The sequence below is a fragment of the Nomascus leucogenys genome, chromosome 8 (assembly GCF_006542625.1).
Source record: "Nomascus leucogenys isolate Asia chromosome 8, Asia_NLE_v1, whole genome shotgun sequence".
NCBI lineage: Eukaryota > Metazoa > Chordata > Mammalia > Primates > Hylobatidae > Nomascus > Nomascus leucogenys.
This window is the reverse complement of record NC_044388.1, coordinates 51,531,072-51,548,919: the sequence shown is the minus strand read 5'-3', so window position 1 is coordinate 51,548,919 and position 17,848 is coordinate 51,531,072. Positions and strand designations below refer to the sequence as shown.

At 49.2% G+C, this 17,848-nt stretch overlaps 2 protein-coding genes across 4 annotated transcripts in view; one reads left to right on the top strand and one right to left on the bottom strand.

The window, feature by feature from the left end:
* The first annotated feature begins 25 nt into the window (after positions 1–25).
* On the top strand, positions 26–4,224 carry TUBB2A (tubulin beta 2A class IIa). Its single transcript, XM_003272203.4, has 4 exons — positions 26–187; positions 1,448–1,556; positions 1,865–1,975; positions 2,969–4,224. Exons 1-4 carry the CDS (start codon positions 131–133, stop codon positions 4,027–4,029), a joined length of 1,338 nt encoding a protein of 445 aa, XP_003272251.1. The 5' UTR covers positions 26–130; the 3' UTR covers positions 4,030–4,224.
* Positions 4,225–5,125: 901 nt separating this feature from the next.
* BPHL (biphenyl hydrolase like) overlaps positions 5,126–17,848 on the bottom strand; it is a 36,939-nt gene continuing 24,216 nt past the window's right edge. For 2 of the 3 annotated variants that reach the window (XM_004088721.3, XM_030817247.1), the window contains exons 6-7: positions 16,305–16,428; positions 5,126–5,671 (exon numbers count right to left, since the gene is read on the bottom strand). In XM_004088721.3, coding sequence (XP_004088769.2) covers positions 5,584–5,671; positions 16,305–16,428 — 212 coding nt within the window. In that variant the 3' untranslated portion in view covers positions 5,126–5,583. The remainder of the gene's footprint in view (positions 5,672–16,304; positions 16,429–17,848) is intronic. The other variant, XM_030817246.1, reaches the window with a different exon arrangement.

Below are 17,848 nucleotides of genomic sequence, written 5' to 3'. Positions count from 1 at the left end.
GGGCAGGGCGGGTCCCCGGGTATAAAAGACGGAGCTGGGGGGCGGCGGCAGGTCTCTGCGCAGCCCAGCCCGCCGGTCCACGCCGCGCACCGCTCCGAGGGCCAGCGCCACCCGCTCCGCAGCCGGCACCATGCGCGAGATCGTGCACATCCAGGCGGGCCAGTGCGGCAACCAGATCGGCGCCAAGGTGGGCTCACCGCCACGGAGGGGCCCGGGATTGGGACCGCGGGTGCGGGCTGGGGCCGGGGCGGGGGCTGGAGGCCGCGGCGGCCCCGGGCTGGCCGGGTGCACATTCTGCGGCGAGGCCGCCGGGCGGGGCCTGGGAGGCTGCATGACCCGCCAGGATGCCCGCAGCGCCGTAGCTGTGTGTGCGTTTAATCGGGGCGCTTTCGATTTCCCTGGGACACAGCCCTTCTGCGGGACGCGGTTGGCATTCCCCTGGGTGTATTTGTCTCAGAAACTTGGGTCGGGGCTACGGTCATATTTATTGCGCTAGCTTCATGTGAATTTAATTTGTATATTTTTCTCTACGGTTTGAATGAAAACATGCAGTGTCACTGGACTGACAGATGTAACAGAGGCTTCCCTTGGGGTCGTACAGGCGAGGGTGTTAGACAAATTCCCTTGCTCGGGCACTGTCTTGACATGATGACATACAACGCGATAGTCTTGCTGCCAGTCCCCGAGGCGGCAGGTGACTGCGCTGGGTGGGGGCTGCAATTACCGACCGCTGTGTGGGAGGCAGCAGCGGGTCTGGTGCATGGGTGGGGGCGGGCGCCAGTACAAGGACGTGGTCTCTTTGAGAACCGCCATGTTGCCCACCCAGCCTCCCCGCCCCCTCCCTGCCGCAAATTCACAATGGAGCCAGCGCCCTCACGATGGCCAGCTCCTTCCACTGCCGCCCAGGTGCCCTCCCAGGCTCCTGCTGCCCTTCGCTCAGTCCCTCCGGTGGTCAGTGCCAGCATGTAGATCGGTGGCTTAAACCTGCACTGTTGCAGGGGTGCCTGGGATCTGTGCCAAGAGAGCTTGTTCCCTGGAGGCAGCCACAGAGTGGGTCCCCCTGTCCTTGGTCCTGCCACGACCCATCAATCATCCCGGATGCAATGGCATTCAGCCCTGCCTGGGGTGACAGAGCCTCCCTGTACCCCTTCTCCACTTCTCTACTCTTCCCCACCCTCTCCCTAAAAGGGCATCTGCTGTGTCCCCTCCTCCTCCAGGGCCCCTCCCAGCCTTTCAGTCTATCCCCATAATATGGCCGATGCTCTGCAGATTTTCAAGCCCCTCAGCAGCGGCTGCTGCAGGAAATAGGGGGTGCAGCTCTTTGCTCTCTCTCTCTAGCATTTACTGACCACAAAAGCCCCTGTTCCAAGGACATGGGAGGAGGACAAGGACATCCTTAGTGACATTCAGGATGCCGGGCCATGGTGTGGTTCCTTTTTCATTTCAGTTTTGGGAGGTCATCAGCGATGAGCATGGGATCGACCCCACAGGCAGTTACCATGGAGACAGTGACTTGCAGCTGGAGAGAATCAACGTGTACTACAATGAGGCTGCTGGTGAGTAGCAGGATGTGTGCGCCCAGGAATCCTTGCTTTCCATGATGTGGGAGATGAAACATCCTAGGAACATGCACGTGACAAAGGCATGCTTCTTGCATATTCATTTCAAATGCCAACTGCTGGAAAAACATGCTTTGTGGTTTCGTAAGATTCCTGCCAGTTTGCCACGGCTAAGCACACTCAGGACCTCCTTTTTCTTAAAAGCAGAAAATCTCCTGTTCTCCTTTTGTCTCAGATGCTAGAGTTGAATGCTGCTGTGAGTCGCTCCCCAAGCACAGGTCTGAGGCAGTTCTCGTTTTCTGCAGGTAACAAATATGTACCTCGGGCCATCCTGGTGGATCTGGAGCCTGGCACCATGGACTCCGTCAGGTCTGGACCCTTCGGCCAGATCTTCAGGCCAGACAACTTCGTGTTCGGTATGTAGTCATGATCACTGGGAACTGGCCAAATGACACACCTTCTTCCTAACAGCCCTGCAAAGCACAGTTCTTAGTGTTCAGTGCCAAGGTGACACTGTCCACGGCAGCCCCGAGTCCTGGCCTAGCTCCACGCAGCCTATGGGCGGTCATGGCTCACAGATCAACGCCAGGCTGCAGAGGGCTGCTGCAGCCCTCCCATTGCAGAGCAGCCTCAGACTGGAAGGAAGAAAGAGCAAGGAAAAGCTTCAAGCCAGGCTTCACAGGCTATAGGCAACTTGAAAGGACTTCAAAGAGCCAGGGGCCAAAAGCACAGGTTATGACCAGAGCTAGACAGATGCTGAGGCCACCTTCTCTGCTGGTCACACTGCCTTCACCTTGCCTGTTTAATTGTACTTGAGTATAAAGAGAATGCCTCTTAAAAATGTATATATTAGGCCTGGCGCGGTGGCTCACGCTTGTAATCCCAGCATTTTGGGAGGCCGAGGCGGGCGGATCACAAGGTCAGGAGATCGAGACCACGGTGAAACCCCATCTCTACTAAAAATACAAAAAATTAGCCGGGCATGGTGGCGGGCGCCTGTAGTCCCAGCTACTCCGAGAGGCTGAGGCAGGAGAATGGCGTGAACCCAGGAGGCGGAGCTTGCAGTGAGCCGAGATCGCGCCACTGCACTCCAGCCTGGGCGACAGAGCAAGACTCCGTCTCAAAAAAAAAAAAAAGGATATATTTCAGAACCAATTCAGTTTTCTAACCCTATCTTCTTCCTCAATCAATAGCCTCAGATGAGCTAAACTTACTTCTTACTTTATTATGATCCCCAGTGTTTTTGAGGTCACTGACATAGATAAATATTTCTTCAGGTAAAAGAAGAGTATTCAAAAGAGAAGAGTCTGCCAGTCTAAGACCAGTCCTACCTTCTCCTCCATAGTCAAAATGACAGATTTTGAAATTCCTTATGTTTTAGTGTCTAATGTTCACTTTCCCTCCGGCAGGCCAGAGCGGAGCCGGGAATAACTGGGCCAAGGGCCACTACACAGAGGGAGCCGAGCTGGTCGACTCGGTCCTGGATGTGGTGAGGAAGGAGTCAGAGAGCTGTGACTGTCTCCAGGGCTTCCAGCTGACCCACTCTCTGGGGGGCGGCACGGGGTCCGGGATGGGCACCCTGCTCATCAGCAAGATCCGGGAAGAGTACCCAGACCGCATCATGAACACCTTCAGCGTCATGCCCTCACCCAAGGTGTCAGACACGGTGGTGGAGCCCTACAACGCCACCCTCTCTGTCCACCAGCTGGTGGAAAACACAGATGAAACCTACTCCATTGATAATGAGGCCCTGTATGACATCTGCTTCCGCACCCTGAAGCTGACCACCCCCACCTACGGGGACCTCAACCACCTGGTGTCGGCCACCATGAGCGGGGTCACCACCTGCCTGCGCTTCCCGGGCCAGCTGAACGCAGACCTGCGCAAGCTGGCGGTGAACATGGTGCCCTTCCCCCGCCTGCACTTCTTCATGCCCGGCTTCGCGCCCCTGACCAGCCGGGGCAGCCAGCAGTACCGGGCGCTCACGGTGCCCGAGCTCACCCAGCAGATGTTCGACTCCAAGAACATGATGGCCGCCTGCGACCCGCGCCACGGCCGCTACCTGACGGTGGCTGCCATCTTCCGGGGCCGCATGTCCATGAAGGAGGTGGACGAGCAGATGCTCAACGTGCAGAACAAGAACAGCAGCTACTTCGTGGAGTGGATCCCCAACAACGTGAAGACGGCCGTGTGTGACATCCCGCCCCGCGGCCTGAAGATGTCGGCCACCTTCATCGGCAACAGCACGGCCATCCAGGAGCTGTTCAAGCGCATCTCGGAGCAGTTCACGGCCATGTTCCGGCGCAAGGCCTTCCTGCACTGGTACACGGGCGAGGGCATGGACGAGATGGAGTTCACCGAGGCCGAGAGCAACATGAACGACCTGGTGTCTGAGTACCAGCAGTACCAGGACGCCACGGCCGACGAACAAGGGGAGTTCGAGGAGGAGGAGGGCGAGGACGAGGCTTAAGAACAACTCAGCTCAATCGTGCATCCTTAGTGAACTTCTGTTGTCCTCAAGCATGGTCTTTCTACTTGTAAACTATGGTGCTCAGTTTTGCCTCTGTTAGAAATTCACTGTTGATGTAACGATGTGGAACTCCTCTAAAAATTACAGTATTGTCTGTGAAGGTATCTATACTAATAAAAAAGCATGTGTAGAAAACCTTGTCTCTGTTCTCACTTCAAATAATTTTATTCTTTCTCTAAATGCATAAGTATAAAGTTTCAAGGTTTAACTTGTTACTGTTGTGGTAATCAAAGTTTAATTTTAATAGCAATGTAGGATTTCTGCTTTAGTGTTTTAATTAGTAGCATTCCTGCCCTTTTAATACAGAGTGATGAAAATATATATTTTGTTTACCTTTACTGGTCCAAAGTATTCATCTCTCAAAAGTGAACCAGGAGAGGGATATGGGGTAAAGCAGACCTGCCCCTATCTGCTGCTGTTCTGGACATTCTATGATCTTAGAATTGAGGACCTTGGGCACGGACTCTCCCTATTTCTCTTTGAATATGATAGATAAACACAAATAAAAACACAAGTGAAGCTTGAACCTCTCAGATAAAAGGTACAGTATAAATTCAAGATGTCTTAACATCTGCAACATTAACACTACACATTCTCCACCTAAAATTTATTCGAAAATAAATTATGGCAGGAATTCACCTGGTAAGACAATGGTATAACTTGTCACAACTTCATGTTAGAAAATCGGATTTGCCGGGCGCAGTGGCTCACGCTTGTAATCCCAGCACTTTGGGAGGCCGAGGCGGGCGGATCACGAGGTCAGGAGATCGAGACCATGGTGAAACCCCGTCTCTACTAAAAATACAAAAAAATTAGCCGGGCGTGGTGGCGGGCGCCTGTAGTCCCAGCTACTCGGAGAGGCTGAGGCAGGAGAATGGCATGAACCCGGGAGGCGGAGCTTGCAGTGAGCCGAGATTGCGCCACTGCACTCCAGCCTGGGTGACACATCGAGACTCCGTCTCAAAAAAAAAAAAAAAAAATCGGATTTAATTTTCATAGCTATTGAAGTTAGAGGCTTTATTCCTTTTTTATTTTATTTTTTAAAGACAAGGTCTTACTCTGTTGCCCAGGTTGGAGTGCAGTGATGCAATTACAGCTCACTGCAGCTTTGAATTGGGCTCAAGTGATCCTCCCACCTCAGCTTCCTGAGCAGCTGGGACCACAGATGTGTGCCACTTCGCCTGGCTAATTTTGAAAAACTTTTTTTTGTAGAGCCGGAGTCTCCCTATATTGCACAAGCTGGTCTTGAACTCCTGGGCTCAGGCAATTCTCCCACCTCAGCCTCCTAAAGTGCTGAGATTATAGCTGTGAGCCACGGTGCCCAGCCTGAAGCTAGAGGCTGTTTTCAATATGTCATTATTCTCATTTGGTTAGGATAAGATTGAAGGGAGGGGTAGAAAGTTTCAAAGGCGGAGAGTTTCAAAGGTATCATGGTAACAGGCAGCAACATGATCAAACCCCACACGAAGGAACCACCGACTCCAGTGTGCATTCTCATTGTAGGAAGTCTTCTGCTAACTTGTTGAATTCATCTGCAAAACGCAAATGCAGGTTGTGTTTGCCTTCTGGCATCAAATGCAGCCTAAAAAAAGGAAGAAAAAACGCTTTGGGTCAATGGCACACCACTTAAGAACAAACCCCTCACTCTCCCCAACATTTCACAACATCTAAAGTGAAAAACTGCCACATTTCCCCCGTGACCACTATCGAGGAGAAAAATGTAACCCATCAACCTTCTAAGAAATATAGTCAGAAACGTGAAACTCTTGGAGTTTATGACCACCCTTGAGGTTGACTATAAGGCAATGACTTAACAGTAGCAGACACACATTATATTTGGAATTGAATCAAGTAACAAATGGTTTGACTGGAAAACGGACTGAGAGTAGGGGAGGTGATTTGGTGGTTACTCTAGAAAAATCCATTTTAATGAAGCTGATTTTAAGAGAGAAGGTTGGTAAGAAAATAAAAATAAGAAATGTTCATAATGCACTGGGATGGGGCAGGTGAGTTTCTTGGGGTGTTGATGTAGTGGGCAAATGCAAAGCAGAATTCACAGCCTCCCCCAGCCTGCTGCTCAAGGTTCCAAATCACCCTTCCATTTTTGGATTACTGAACAAATACTTCTGAATACAAGCCGCCAGACAAATGGCTGTGAGGGTGGTGAGCCCACGCCAGCAGCCCTGTGCTCCAGGAGCCGCTGCTGCAGCTGTCACGGCTCAGCGTTGTGGCAAACACTGTCCTCGTAAGGCTTCTTCAACAGGACTGTGATCAAATGGGACAGGTTTACAGTTTCCTGAATAAATGCAGCCTTCTCTTCGTTCTACATTTGACTTATTAGCTATGAAAGTATAGAAACAGTAAAGGTGGTAAAGCTTCTAGGATGAAAGCCTAAGTTTAAGCCACTTTGTCTACAATGATAACTGGACATTAAAAGGACAGTATTAGGGCAGAATGCATTATGTTGCCTCATTTTTTGACTTTCAATACTGGGGGGCTGACAGCTCAGAACCTCAGTAGGTACGAGGGAGGAACTGTGGGGCAGGGAGCTGTGCTTGGAAGATGCTGGGCCTCTTCCAACTCAGCCACCACATTGGGGGTGGGAATGGGGTACCAAGAGAATCAACTTGAATGGAAGACATATTGTTGGGAGCTTTCCGAGGGCCTTGGACAATTAGTAATGCTATTACTACCAACCAGAACATTCTAAATTCAACACTATTCAGAAAAGGAGGATGAGTTGCACCCACCCCAAAGATAGGATCCCAGTTGCCTACACAAGGAACAGGGCTTGTGGGGACACTCAAGGCCTTTGTTTTCAGGGAACAGGAAAGAACCAATTGCCAAGGATGCTGAGAGGTCACAGAAGGTCACGTATAGGCTAAATTGCATCCCCTAATCTGCACTAAGCTGGACCGGGAGGCAGGGAATCCCCAGCCTGCCACATGTGAAGTCTTCCTCTGTAGACAGTCCAGCCCATCTGGCTATGATTTGTTGGTTTCCCATAAGGAAGGAAGGAGACCCTCACTGGGAATCCTTTCTTTCTAGCCGTTCAGCACTGTCTGCACTCTTCCTAATCTCTAGATCTTGGGGAAATAAAAATTTGGTTCCCTTCATTAAAATATGGGAGACCTGCTCTGAATGCTGGATGGATGAATGGATGGACAGATGGGACAGAGAGACAGAAGAGAGTATGAAGACAACTGTTCTCCTTGGTATCTTTCAAGGGTCATTTCAAGCTCCTTAGCAGCCCTTGCCTCCTTTAGGTCTGACACAGGTTTCACTGCACAGAAACTCTATTGTGTGTTCCTCTTTGGGAACAGGACCACAATAGATGGGCACGAATATTAGCTGTCAAGGCAAGACAGGAGCTCTGTAGCTGACCTAGATTCTCACCTAAGTAACAAAAAGATCTAATCACATGCTCTGTGGAGAGCACTTTTCAAACAATAACATTCTCCGAAAAATTAGTAGGAAACCCCCAACTGCTAAACACATGGCTCAGCTGGAAACGAAGGGGCCTCAGAGGATGAACACGAGTTCTCTGCCAGGGCAGGTTCCTCATTGCATGTGGCACCTTCAGAAAGAGACATGATTCCAGATATTTCAAGGAACTAGAAGCTGTCTAACCCCAAGGTAAATGTATGGGTCACTTTACCTCTGTTGATATAGCTCTTTTAGGTCAAAATGTAATAGGTGAGATGCTGGCCTCACGATGCTACCTTTCCTGCCCCGCCTGGAGCCCTTTTCGTCTTTAGCTGAACTTTCATCTGTAACTCAGGGAGTCACAGACAGTAACAAGGCCACAAGTAACCGGCTGTGGCGTGCCTTCACCTTGGATCAATGTAACAAAACTTGATCTATGAATCCATAAAGTTATCAGTAAGTCTGTAATCCGTAGGGTGCCAATATGTACTTTTGTTTTAACTGGAACCCAAAGCAGGCCTCTGGATCTTTGCACAGGATCTCTTCCAGTGTGAAACTGGGCAGCAACATGGCATATCAGTTCTTCAGGCATTCCTTCTGATGACATCCAAACCTGGTTGCCAATAGCCCATTTTTATTCAGAAACTAAATATTCTTTTTCATTCTGCTTCTTCTAGAAAGCCCCACCTAAGAAAAAGGTACTAGACTGGGCACGGTGGCTCACGCCTGTAATCCCAGCATTTTGGGAGGCCCAGGCAAGTGGATCACTTGAGGTCAGGAGTTCGAGATCAGCCTGGTCAACATGGTGAAACTCCATCTCTATTAAAAATACAAAAATTAGCCAGGCATGGTGGTGCATGCCTATAATCCCAGCTACTCGGGAGGCTGAGGCAGAATCACTTGAACCCAGTAGGTGGAGGTTGCACTGAGCCGAGATCCTGCCACTGCACTCCAGCCTGGGAAATAGAGCAAGGCTCTATCTCACAACAAACAAACAAACAAACAAACAAACAAACAAACAAACAAACAGGTAATGGCGGTCAAACCACAAGCTCCTTGCTGCTGATGAAGCTGGGGCTGCCCTTGCGGGCCAGGCTCTCCTCTGGTTAGGGCTGACCAGGCCTTTGGGGATGGTGGGGGCAACAGCTCACTGAGAGGCTCCATTTCTCAAATGCAACCATGTCTCAAGCATTAGACACAAGCATTAGAGGCAAAACTGCCCCAGAGGCTACTTTGTGGGCAGTGTGGCGGCTTGAAGTGGGCTGCTAGAGGACCCTCGGGCTGCTGGGTGGGTGCTTTTAAGTGGTGTATGGAGGATAAAGCCTTTCCAAATCTGCTGTGACTGTGGGGAACTAGTCGGGCCCTGGACTGCAGGAAAGCTTTCTTCCTGTGACAGTTGGATGTAAACTGGAGGCATCATCGTTGGAGGAAAACACTGGCTTTACCAGGCCAGGACATGTTTTGTCTAACCAGCACAGAGTCCACACTGACAGGCTACATCCATCTCCCTGAGTCACAATTCCTCATCTGGAAAATGCGGACAGTAATAGAATCTACCCCTTAGAATGATTCTGAGGATGAATAAGATAGTAGATTCAATGTATGCAGCATAGGGTCCTTGGGTACGTGGTAAGCTTAATAAATGTCTGCTGTTATTTTATTAGCATATTTGTATTGTACTTTACAATGTGCAGAATTCCTTAAGGTGTTAATCTGTGCAGCATATTAAACAATGACTGACTCAGGGGAGCACAATTAATCTACATTTGTTGGCTAACACAACACCTCCAACTGGAGGCTTCTTCTCTTAAGAGAGGTTTTAATATAATCTTGTAGGTAAGATTTGTCTGGAAAGGTTCAGACCACACTGTTTTTGAAATATTAATACAACAGACTCAACTTGATGAGAACTGGCTAATTCTGTGTGCAGTAAATCCTGTAACGAGCCCGCAAGCAGCGTGTGGAGCTGACGGTTTTCCCTTCCACCTGAGCAGCAGCTGGGAGGAACTGAAAGCAGCACTGGGAAGAGGAGGGCTGGGATGCCAGTGGTGGGGAACTGTCACCTGGGGCAGTAGCAGAGGAGCAGGCAAACCACTGCGTCCAGGCTGGAGGCAGTCCAGAGCGGAAGCTGCAGCCCTGGCTGCCTGCAGCATCTGCCTCCCCACCAGAACCTGGCTTCACTTTTCTATAGAGCTGAAAACGAACCATTGTCACTGGTGTGAATCTTTTCCACCTAAGCCAATTCATTTCACTCCACCTAGTGGGAAGGCCCCCACTGGCCTGCCTGGGAGGACTAGCGCCATCTTACCTCTGGTGGCCCAGATGAAACAGCCAAGGAAGGGGCAGAAAGAGGCCCTTCCTTCCCTTCTGTGGTCCAGACCGAGGACAGTGACTAGCCCACTGCATGGACAACCCAGGCCTGATCCCTTGCTGCCAGCCTGCCAGCACACCCTCTGGTGGACCCAACACAAGGCCCAGAACTCCGCAGAGATGGCATCCATCAGCCCTTCACCCCGTGACTGTACACTTTGTGTCAACTTGACTGGGCTACAGGGTGCCCAGATATTTGGTCAAACATTATTTCTGAGTGTGTTCATGAGGGTGTTTCTGGATGGGTTAGCATTTGAATCCATTGACTGAATAAGGCAGAAGCCCTCCCCAGTGTGGTGGGTCTCGTCCAATCTGCTGAAAGCCTGAGTAGAAAAAGAAGGCTGAGAATAGGGAATTCCTTGGCCTTCAGTCTGCGATGTTGGCTTTTTCCTACCTTTGGACTCAGGCTGAAACATTGGCTCTTCCTAGGTCTCAAGCCTCCTGGCTTTCACACTAGAACCACACCATCACCTCTCCTGGCTGTCAGGCCTTCAGACTTAGACTGGAACCACACCTTTAGCTCTCCTGGGTCTCCAGCTGGCCAACTAACTCTGCAGACCTTGGGACTTGTCAGCTTCCATACTCCATGAACCAATTCCCTATAATGAATCTCGTTTTTCTACCTATATATACATACACACATATACGTCTTGTTGGTTCTATTTTTTTTGAGAACCCAAATATGCCCACATACCTACACTAATAGTGGTGTTGTCTTAGCTATTCAGGAGGCTGAGGTGGGAGCATCCTTTGAGGTAAGGAGGTTGAGGCTGCCAGGAGCTATGATCGGGCCACTGCACTCCAGCCTGGGCAACAGAGCGAGACCTTCTCTTAAAAAATTTAAAAATAACACAAATAATAATGGTGCTGAAAGTTGGAACAGATGGCAACTTGCCTGACCTAATTTCAAGCTATGCCCCAATGTCCTCTGGGGGCCCTATTCACCTGTATCCATACCAGCATTCCATCCTCAAAAGTGGCAGCTACTGTCTGTTGAGTATTTTTTTTTAATTTATTTATTTTTGAGATGGGGTCTCATTCCTATGTCCAGGCTGGAGCGCTATGGCATGATCATGGCTCACTGCAGCCTCCACCTCCTAGGCTCTGGTGATTCTCCTACTTCAGTCTCCTGAGTAGGTGGGACTACAGGTGCGTACCACCATACCTGGCTAATTTCTTGCTTTTTGTAGAGACGAAGTTTCAGCATGTTGCCCAGGCTGGGTGTGTTAAGTCTTAAATTTAAGTCCAAATGTACAAATACCTCCTCATTCATTCCTCAAAAACTATCTTGAGATGATAGGTATTGTCATGCTCATTTCACACAACAGGTAACAGCGGTACAGAAATATTACACCCAGCACATGGTGACCAAAGCAGCACTTCAACCCGAACCAGCACTCTGACCCAAACCAGCACTCCGACCCGAACCAGCACTCCGACCGGAACCAGCACTCCGACCGAACCAGCACTCCACCCCACACCAGCACTCCGACCCCACACCAGCACTCCGACCCGAACCAGCACTCCACCCCACACCAGCACTCCACCCCACACCAGCACTCCACCCCAAACCAGCAGTCAAACCCAAACCAGCACTCCGACCCACACCGGCACTCAAACCGAGGTCTGTCTGAGTCCCCTGCTGGTGCTCTTAACCCCTCTCCCTCTCCTTTAGTTGACACGAAGCTAAGGTGCCAACTCTGTGCCACATGGACTTTCCCACCGGGTCTGGCCCTCAGGCCTGGGCTCAGAACATGCAGCTGGTCCTGCACTGGTGACCCCGGCCCATCCACAGAGACATGGCCCTCTGTGCACCTCTCGCTCTCCCTCTCTCTCTTTCAACATGCACTCAGCATGTTCAGATGCTCTAGACCACATCCTGGGATAGGCGGTGGAGTGTTCAACAGGGGAAGAATTGCATTCACGTTAGCAGCTGTTAGAGGTATGAATAAAAAGGCCGGGTGCAGTGGCTCACACCTGTAATCCTGGCACTTTGGGAGGCCAAGGCAGGAGGATTGCTTGATCCCAGGAGTCCAAGACCAGCCTAGACAACATGGCAAGGCCCTATCTCTACAAAAAATACATACACAAAAAATTAGCTAGGCGTGGTGGTACGTGCCTATATCTGAGCTACTTGGGAGGCTGAGGTTGGAGGATCACTTGAGTCCAGGAGTTCAAGGCTGCAATAAGCCGTGATCACAGCACTGCACTCCAGCCTGGATGACAGTGCAAGACCTGTCTCTTAAAAAAAAAAAAAAAAAAAAAGAAGGCCAAGCACAGTGGCTCACACCTGTAATCCCAGCACTTTGGGAGGCCGAGGCGGGTGGATCACGAGGTCAGGAGATCGAGACCATCCTGGCTAACACAGTGAAACCCCGTATCTACTAAAAATACAAAAAATTAGCTGGGCGTGTTGGCGGGCGCCTGTAGTCCCAGCTACTCAGGAGGCTGAGGCAGGAGAATGGCGTGAACCCAGGAGGCGGAGCTTGCAGTGAGCCAAGATCGCGCCACTGCACTCCAGACTGGGCGACAGCGAGACTCCATCTCAAAAAAAAAAAAAAAAAAGAAAAAGAAGAAGAAGAAGAAAAAAGGTATGAATAAGGAGCCACATGACCTCAGACAGGTGAGCGCGCAACTGGAGGTGCACGCAGAGGCAAGGAAGCCTCACTGAGGAGCTGCCTGAGGCCTGGCGTAAGGGGTGAGCACACACCAGGCAGGCAAAGGCAGGGGCTGAGGGATGGAGAGGGGCTGCTGGCGAGAGGCGAGGGAGTCATCATTTGCAGTCGAGTCTGAAACCCAGAACCGGGCCTCTGGTTCCTGGGATCTGAGCGCCTCCTCAGACGCACTGTGATGGGCTGAATTGTACCCCTCATATTGATATGCTTAGATCCTGACCCCCAGCATCTCAGAGCGTGACCTCCTTTGAGTAGTGTTTAAAGAGGTAATTAATTTGAAATGAAGTCCTATGAGTAGGTCCTAATCTATTACGACTGCTGTACTTATATGAGGAAATTTGGACACAGGAGGCAGAAAGGCAAAGCCGGCTCCCCATCACTGCTGTCGTCTGAGCAGCTCTCATTTTGTGTTTCGTATCTCAGACTTCGGCACAAGAGCTTGTCAGAGGAAGGGCTTCAACCGACTAAAAACACATTTTAAAATCACTGGGCTTGAATGATCTCTAAGGCCCCTTTGCTTAAAATAAAAATAAGCAATTCTTATTTTTCTTCTACCACAAAGAGAGAAGAGAGAAAGAGACAAATTAACATAAGCTGGAAGCAGATCTGATGAGCCACTCCACCCTTCGTTCAGCCTCCTTCTGAGGCAAGAAAGGCAGTTTGGTGTTTGCTTCACACAGAATCTGTATTTCTTGGTAAAAATCTGGGAAGGAGGCCGGGTGCAGTGGCTCACGTTTGTAATCCCAGCACTTTGGGAGGCCGAGGCAGGCGGATCACGAGGTCAGGAGATCGAGACCACGGTGAAACCCCGTCTCTACTAAAAATACAAAAAAATTAGTCGGGCGTGGTGGCGGGTGCCTGTAGTCCCAGCTACTCAGAGAGGCTGAGGCAGGAGAATGGCGTGAACCCGGGAGGCAGAGCTCGCAGTGAGCCGAGATCGCACCACTGCACTCCAGCCTGGGTGACAGAGCGAGACTCCGTCTCAAAAAAAAAATCTGGGAAGGGATAGTCTGTGCCTTTAAGTGTTTATTTGTTGTTTTTTTTCCAGACAGGGTTTCGGCTCTTGTTGCCCAGGCTGGAGTGTAGTGGCGTGATCTTGGCTCGCTGCAACCTCTGCCTCCCAGGTTCAAGTGATTCTCTGCCTCAGCATCTTGAGGAGCAGGGATTACGGGTGCCCACTGCCATGTCTGGCTAATTTTTGTATTTCTAGTAGAGACAAGGTTTCAGTGATGATGGCCAGGCTGGTCTTGAACTCCTGACCTCAAGTGATCTGCCCACCTCGGCCTCCCAAAGTGCTGGGATTACAGGTGTGAGCCTGTAAGGGTGTTTTTCTCCTATACTGATGTACTGTGTTGCTAGGAGATGGGCCTAAATTAAACTTTAATTCCTAAATTAAACTTTCTTGTAGACTGACTTTAATTGAAGCTGGCTCTTTAAGGGCACATACCACATTTACTATGTGTGTCACTGTGCAAAACCTGTCATTTCTGAAGCTGGAAGACAATTAACCAGGTCACCTGGTATCTTATTCTAGGCATGTTACCATCATACATATTAAGAGATAAGTGGCAGCTGTGCTATGGTGGAAAAGCACCATATTAGGAGAAAAATCTAAGATTCATTATTTACCAGCTACACAACCTAGAAAAATTGCTTAACATTGCTCAGTGGTGATTTCTCACCTGTAAAATGGATAATATTTTTCATAAATGTGTCATAAATTATAACTAGATACTATATATAAAATACCTTTTAAAATGTTAAGTGCTATATGGAGATATCACTTTGTACACTGCAAAGGTATACAATCAAAAGCACAAAAACTGAGATTGTATAAAAAACTTTTGCAGGCCGGGCATGGTGGTTCATGCCTGTAATCCCAGCACTTCGGGAGGCCCAAGCGGGTGGATCACAAGGTCAGGAGATCGAGACCATCCTGGCTATCACAGTGAAACCCCGTCTCTACTAAAAATGCAAAAATTAGCTGGGCGTGGTGGCACATGCCTGTAATCCCAGCTACTCAGGAGGCTGAGGCAGGAGAATCACTTGAACCCGGGAGGCAGAGGTTGTAGTGAGCCGAGATCGCGCCATTGCACTTCAGCTTGGGCAACAGGAGAGAAACTCTGCCTCAAAAAAAAAAAAAAAAAAAAAAAAAAAAAAATACTTTTGCAAGGATTAATAAGAAAGTATACTATTGGAATTTTGTACCATAACTTAATATTATAATTTTATAAAGTCTAGTTTGAAAATACCTTTTATTCTCTACTAAATTTATATTTATTTATTTATTTATTTCTGAGACAGAGTCTCACTCTGTCACCCAGGCTGGAGTGTAGTGGCATAATCTTGGTTCACTGCAACCTCTGCCTCCCGGGTTCAAGCGATTCTCCTGCCTCAGCTTCCTGAGTAGCTGGGATTACAGGCGCCCGACACCATGCCCGGCTAATTTTTGTATTTTTAGTACAGATGGGGTTTCGGCATGTTGGCCAGGCTGGTCTTGAACTCCTGGCCTGAAGTGAACCGCCCGCCTCGGCCTCCCGAAGTGCTGGAATTACACGTGTGAGCCACTGTGCCCAGCCCCTACTAAATCAATTTAAAAACTCCAAGCTGGGCGCGGTGGCTCATGCCTGTAATCCCAGCACTTTGGGAGGCCAAGGCAGGTGGATCACGAGGTCAGGAGTTTGAGACCAGCCTGGCTAACATCATGAAACCCATCTCTACTAAAAATACAAAAAATTAGCTGGGCGTGGTGGCGCACACCTGTAATCCCACCTATTTGGGAGACTGAGGTGGGAGAATCGCTTGAACCCGGGAGGCGGAGGTTGCAGTTAGCCGAGATCACCCCACTGCACTCCAACCTGGGCGACAGTGTGAGACTCCGATTCCAAAAAAAAAAAAAACTCCTCCATTAAACCTCTTTGTCCACCGGCAATATAATCCTGCCTAACTCCCACCTTTGCTCTTCATGGACTCTATGCTCTCACCAAAGGAATTATTTGTTATACAGGCTCATGTGTATTTTTGATTCATGGCTGAAGTGGTATAGGAGGAATGTGTGGAATAAAGAGATGCTGTTAACTTAAAAGATGCTAAATGGATATAGCATTATCCATTATGGATATAGGAATTATAAAGGTTTATGGTAATTGTATTTTATTATAGAAAAGAAACTTTTTTTCCTCATTTAAAAATTCTTTGAGAAATCCGTTGTTAAATATATCCTAGAACAGAGCAACAAGGAAGCAGTGGAGCTGTTTCTGTGCCTGCTTTCCCTGCTGGCCTGGGGGCTTTAGGGACAGGGAATATTACCATTAACCGTGCTGAGCGGGGCTGGCTGTCAGCAGACATCGGAAATTTGGTTTAACAGATTTTTTTAAATTGGGTGGTCAGTGCTTTTATAATGATAAAAAACTAAACTGAAAATTCCCAAATTGTGTGAAACTGTTTCGGTTAATACTGATGGAAATAAATCTAAACTATTACCAAGTGACAGGGCTTAGCACCTATGGGCATGTTTGCCACTCATAAAAGTAAGAGCACCTTTCCTTCTGGTTATCGTCACCCAGAGTTCAGGGCTTCTGTCTTCCGTGGTACCCTAAATAAAGTGGTGCTACTGACGCATTGGCAAAAAGGGGGGCTGTGTACTCCAAAACTCCAGCTCCTCTTGGTTCTTTTCCTTCCAGTAGCTTTGCCCATTGACTCCGAGGCTCTGGGGGGGAGTGTGAAGGTGGTGACAGGACTTACCGTGAGCCTTTCACGTGCTCATGAATGAAGTCGGCATGAAACCGCGGGACCAGAGGATCCTTCTCACCGTGCACAATCAAGGTGGGGCACTGGACCTGGGGCAGCAGGTGCCGGCAGATGTTACCTGAAGGATACATAGCACGAGGAATCTGCTTTAGTGCAACCATTCTACGCGGTCAGAGGAAGCGAAACTCTGAGAGCCCTCCTTGGCCCTCAGTTTCCCTATCTGTAAAAACTGCATTTTGGATTTGACCGTGCCTGGGTTTCCTTCCAGCTCTAACATTCTTTGGGTTCCCTTTTCTGTTTCTCTCTGTTTCTTGTTTGTTTGCCTGTTTCTGAGTTCTACTAGTAAATAAGTAGCCTGATTTAAATTCACATAAAATAGTAGGAAAATCAAATAAATACCCCACCACTGTATTCCACAGTGGCGGTTCCCACCGTGAAAACAGTGGTAGGTGCTTGACACCTGTAGAGCTTTTCCCTGGAAATCACGTTTCAGATGAGGGTAGGGGCCCCGGCCAGCCCTCAAAGCATATGAACCGCACAGTGAATTTATTATACAACTTGCGCATGGTAAAGCAGCTTCTCCTTATCACTGATGCCTCTGTGACACTCCTGACTAACACACTTTGGAGAGACTGTAAGGACTTATCCCCATTTATGAGAACTTTCCTGAGGCAATAATGGACAGCCTGGACCCTAGTCCCTGTACTGCAGTTTCCTGCCTCTGTGAGACTGTGGTGGCTCCTTAACCACTGGGAGCTTCAGCCACAAACAGGAACAATCACAGTTCCCTGGGGCTGTTGTGGGGCTAAAAAGAGAGTTGCATCTAAGGTTCCCGGCAGCCCTAAGCTAGCTCTTTCCTTCTCCTCCCTTCCTTCTCCGTGTGTGTCAAGAGGAAGGCACTGCAGCTCTGAGAAGGCTGGGAGAAGCCCCCACAGTGCAGTGCTCCCCTGCCCTGCACGGCCCCAGGCCTTTCCCTCCGCTTCAATGGGAAGTCACTGCCTGCTAGGTGAGAAGGGGACCCGTTGACTAGGGAAATACTTCTCCAGGTCTCTGACACTTCCCTCTCCTGTCCTGAGATGACACACACCAGCCAACTGCATCATCACGTGATGATGATCAAAGTCAATATTCCTGAGTACTCACTTTGTGCCAGGAACTGTTTAAACAATTTCGTATCTGTTAAACACAGTAGTTACACATTTTAACTCATTCAGCATATAAAAATGTTTGTCCATTAAGTACTTTTGTAATAACAGTAATACCAACCCTTCATTAGGCACTTACTCTGTCTTTGATCCTGCACCAAAGCTGAACAGATAATATCTCATTTTATCCCCGCAACAGCTTTTCGAGGTCACAGATAGGAAACGGAAGCTTCAAGAAGCTAAGTTACCTGCCCAGATCCATTCTAACAGCAAGCTGGGGGCACAGCCAGAATGCACACTCAGGCCCCTCGCACTCCAGAGCCGTGCAATGCAGTGAATCCCTATGCTGTACCAAGCATCCATAAACCTGAGAGGACAGTAGGAAAAAAGGGC

What these genes read in the sequence shown, in the direction of transcription:
- TUBB2A (XM_003272203.4), top strand. Translation starts at nt 131, where the DNA reads ATGCGCGAGATCGTGCACATCCAGGCGGGCCAGTGCGGCAACCAGATC. An exon ending in GCAACCAGATCGGCGCCAAG is followed by an intron (nt 188 to 1,447) that starts GTGGGCTCACCG and finishes TTTTCATTTCAG; the next exon opens with TTTTGGGAGGTCATCAGCGA. An exon ending in GCCAGACAACTTCGTGTTCG is followed by an intron (nt 1,976 to 2,968) that starts GTATGTAGTCAT and finishes TCCCTCCGGCAG; the next exon opens with GCCAGAGCGGAGCCGGGAAT.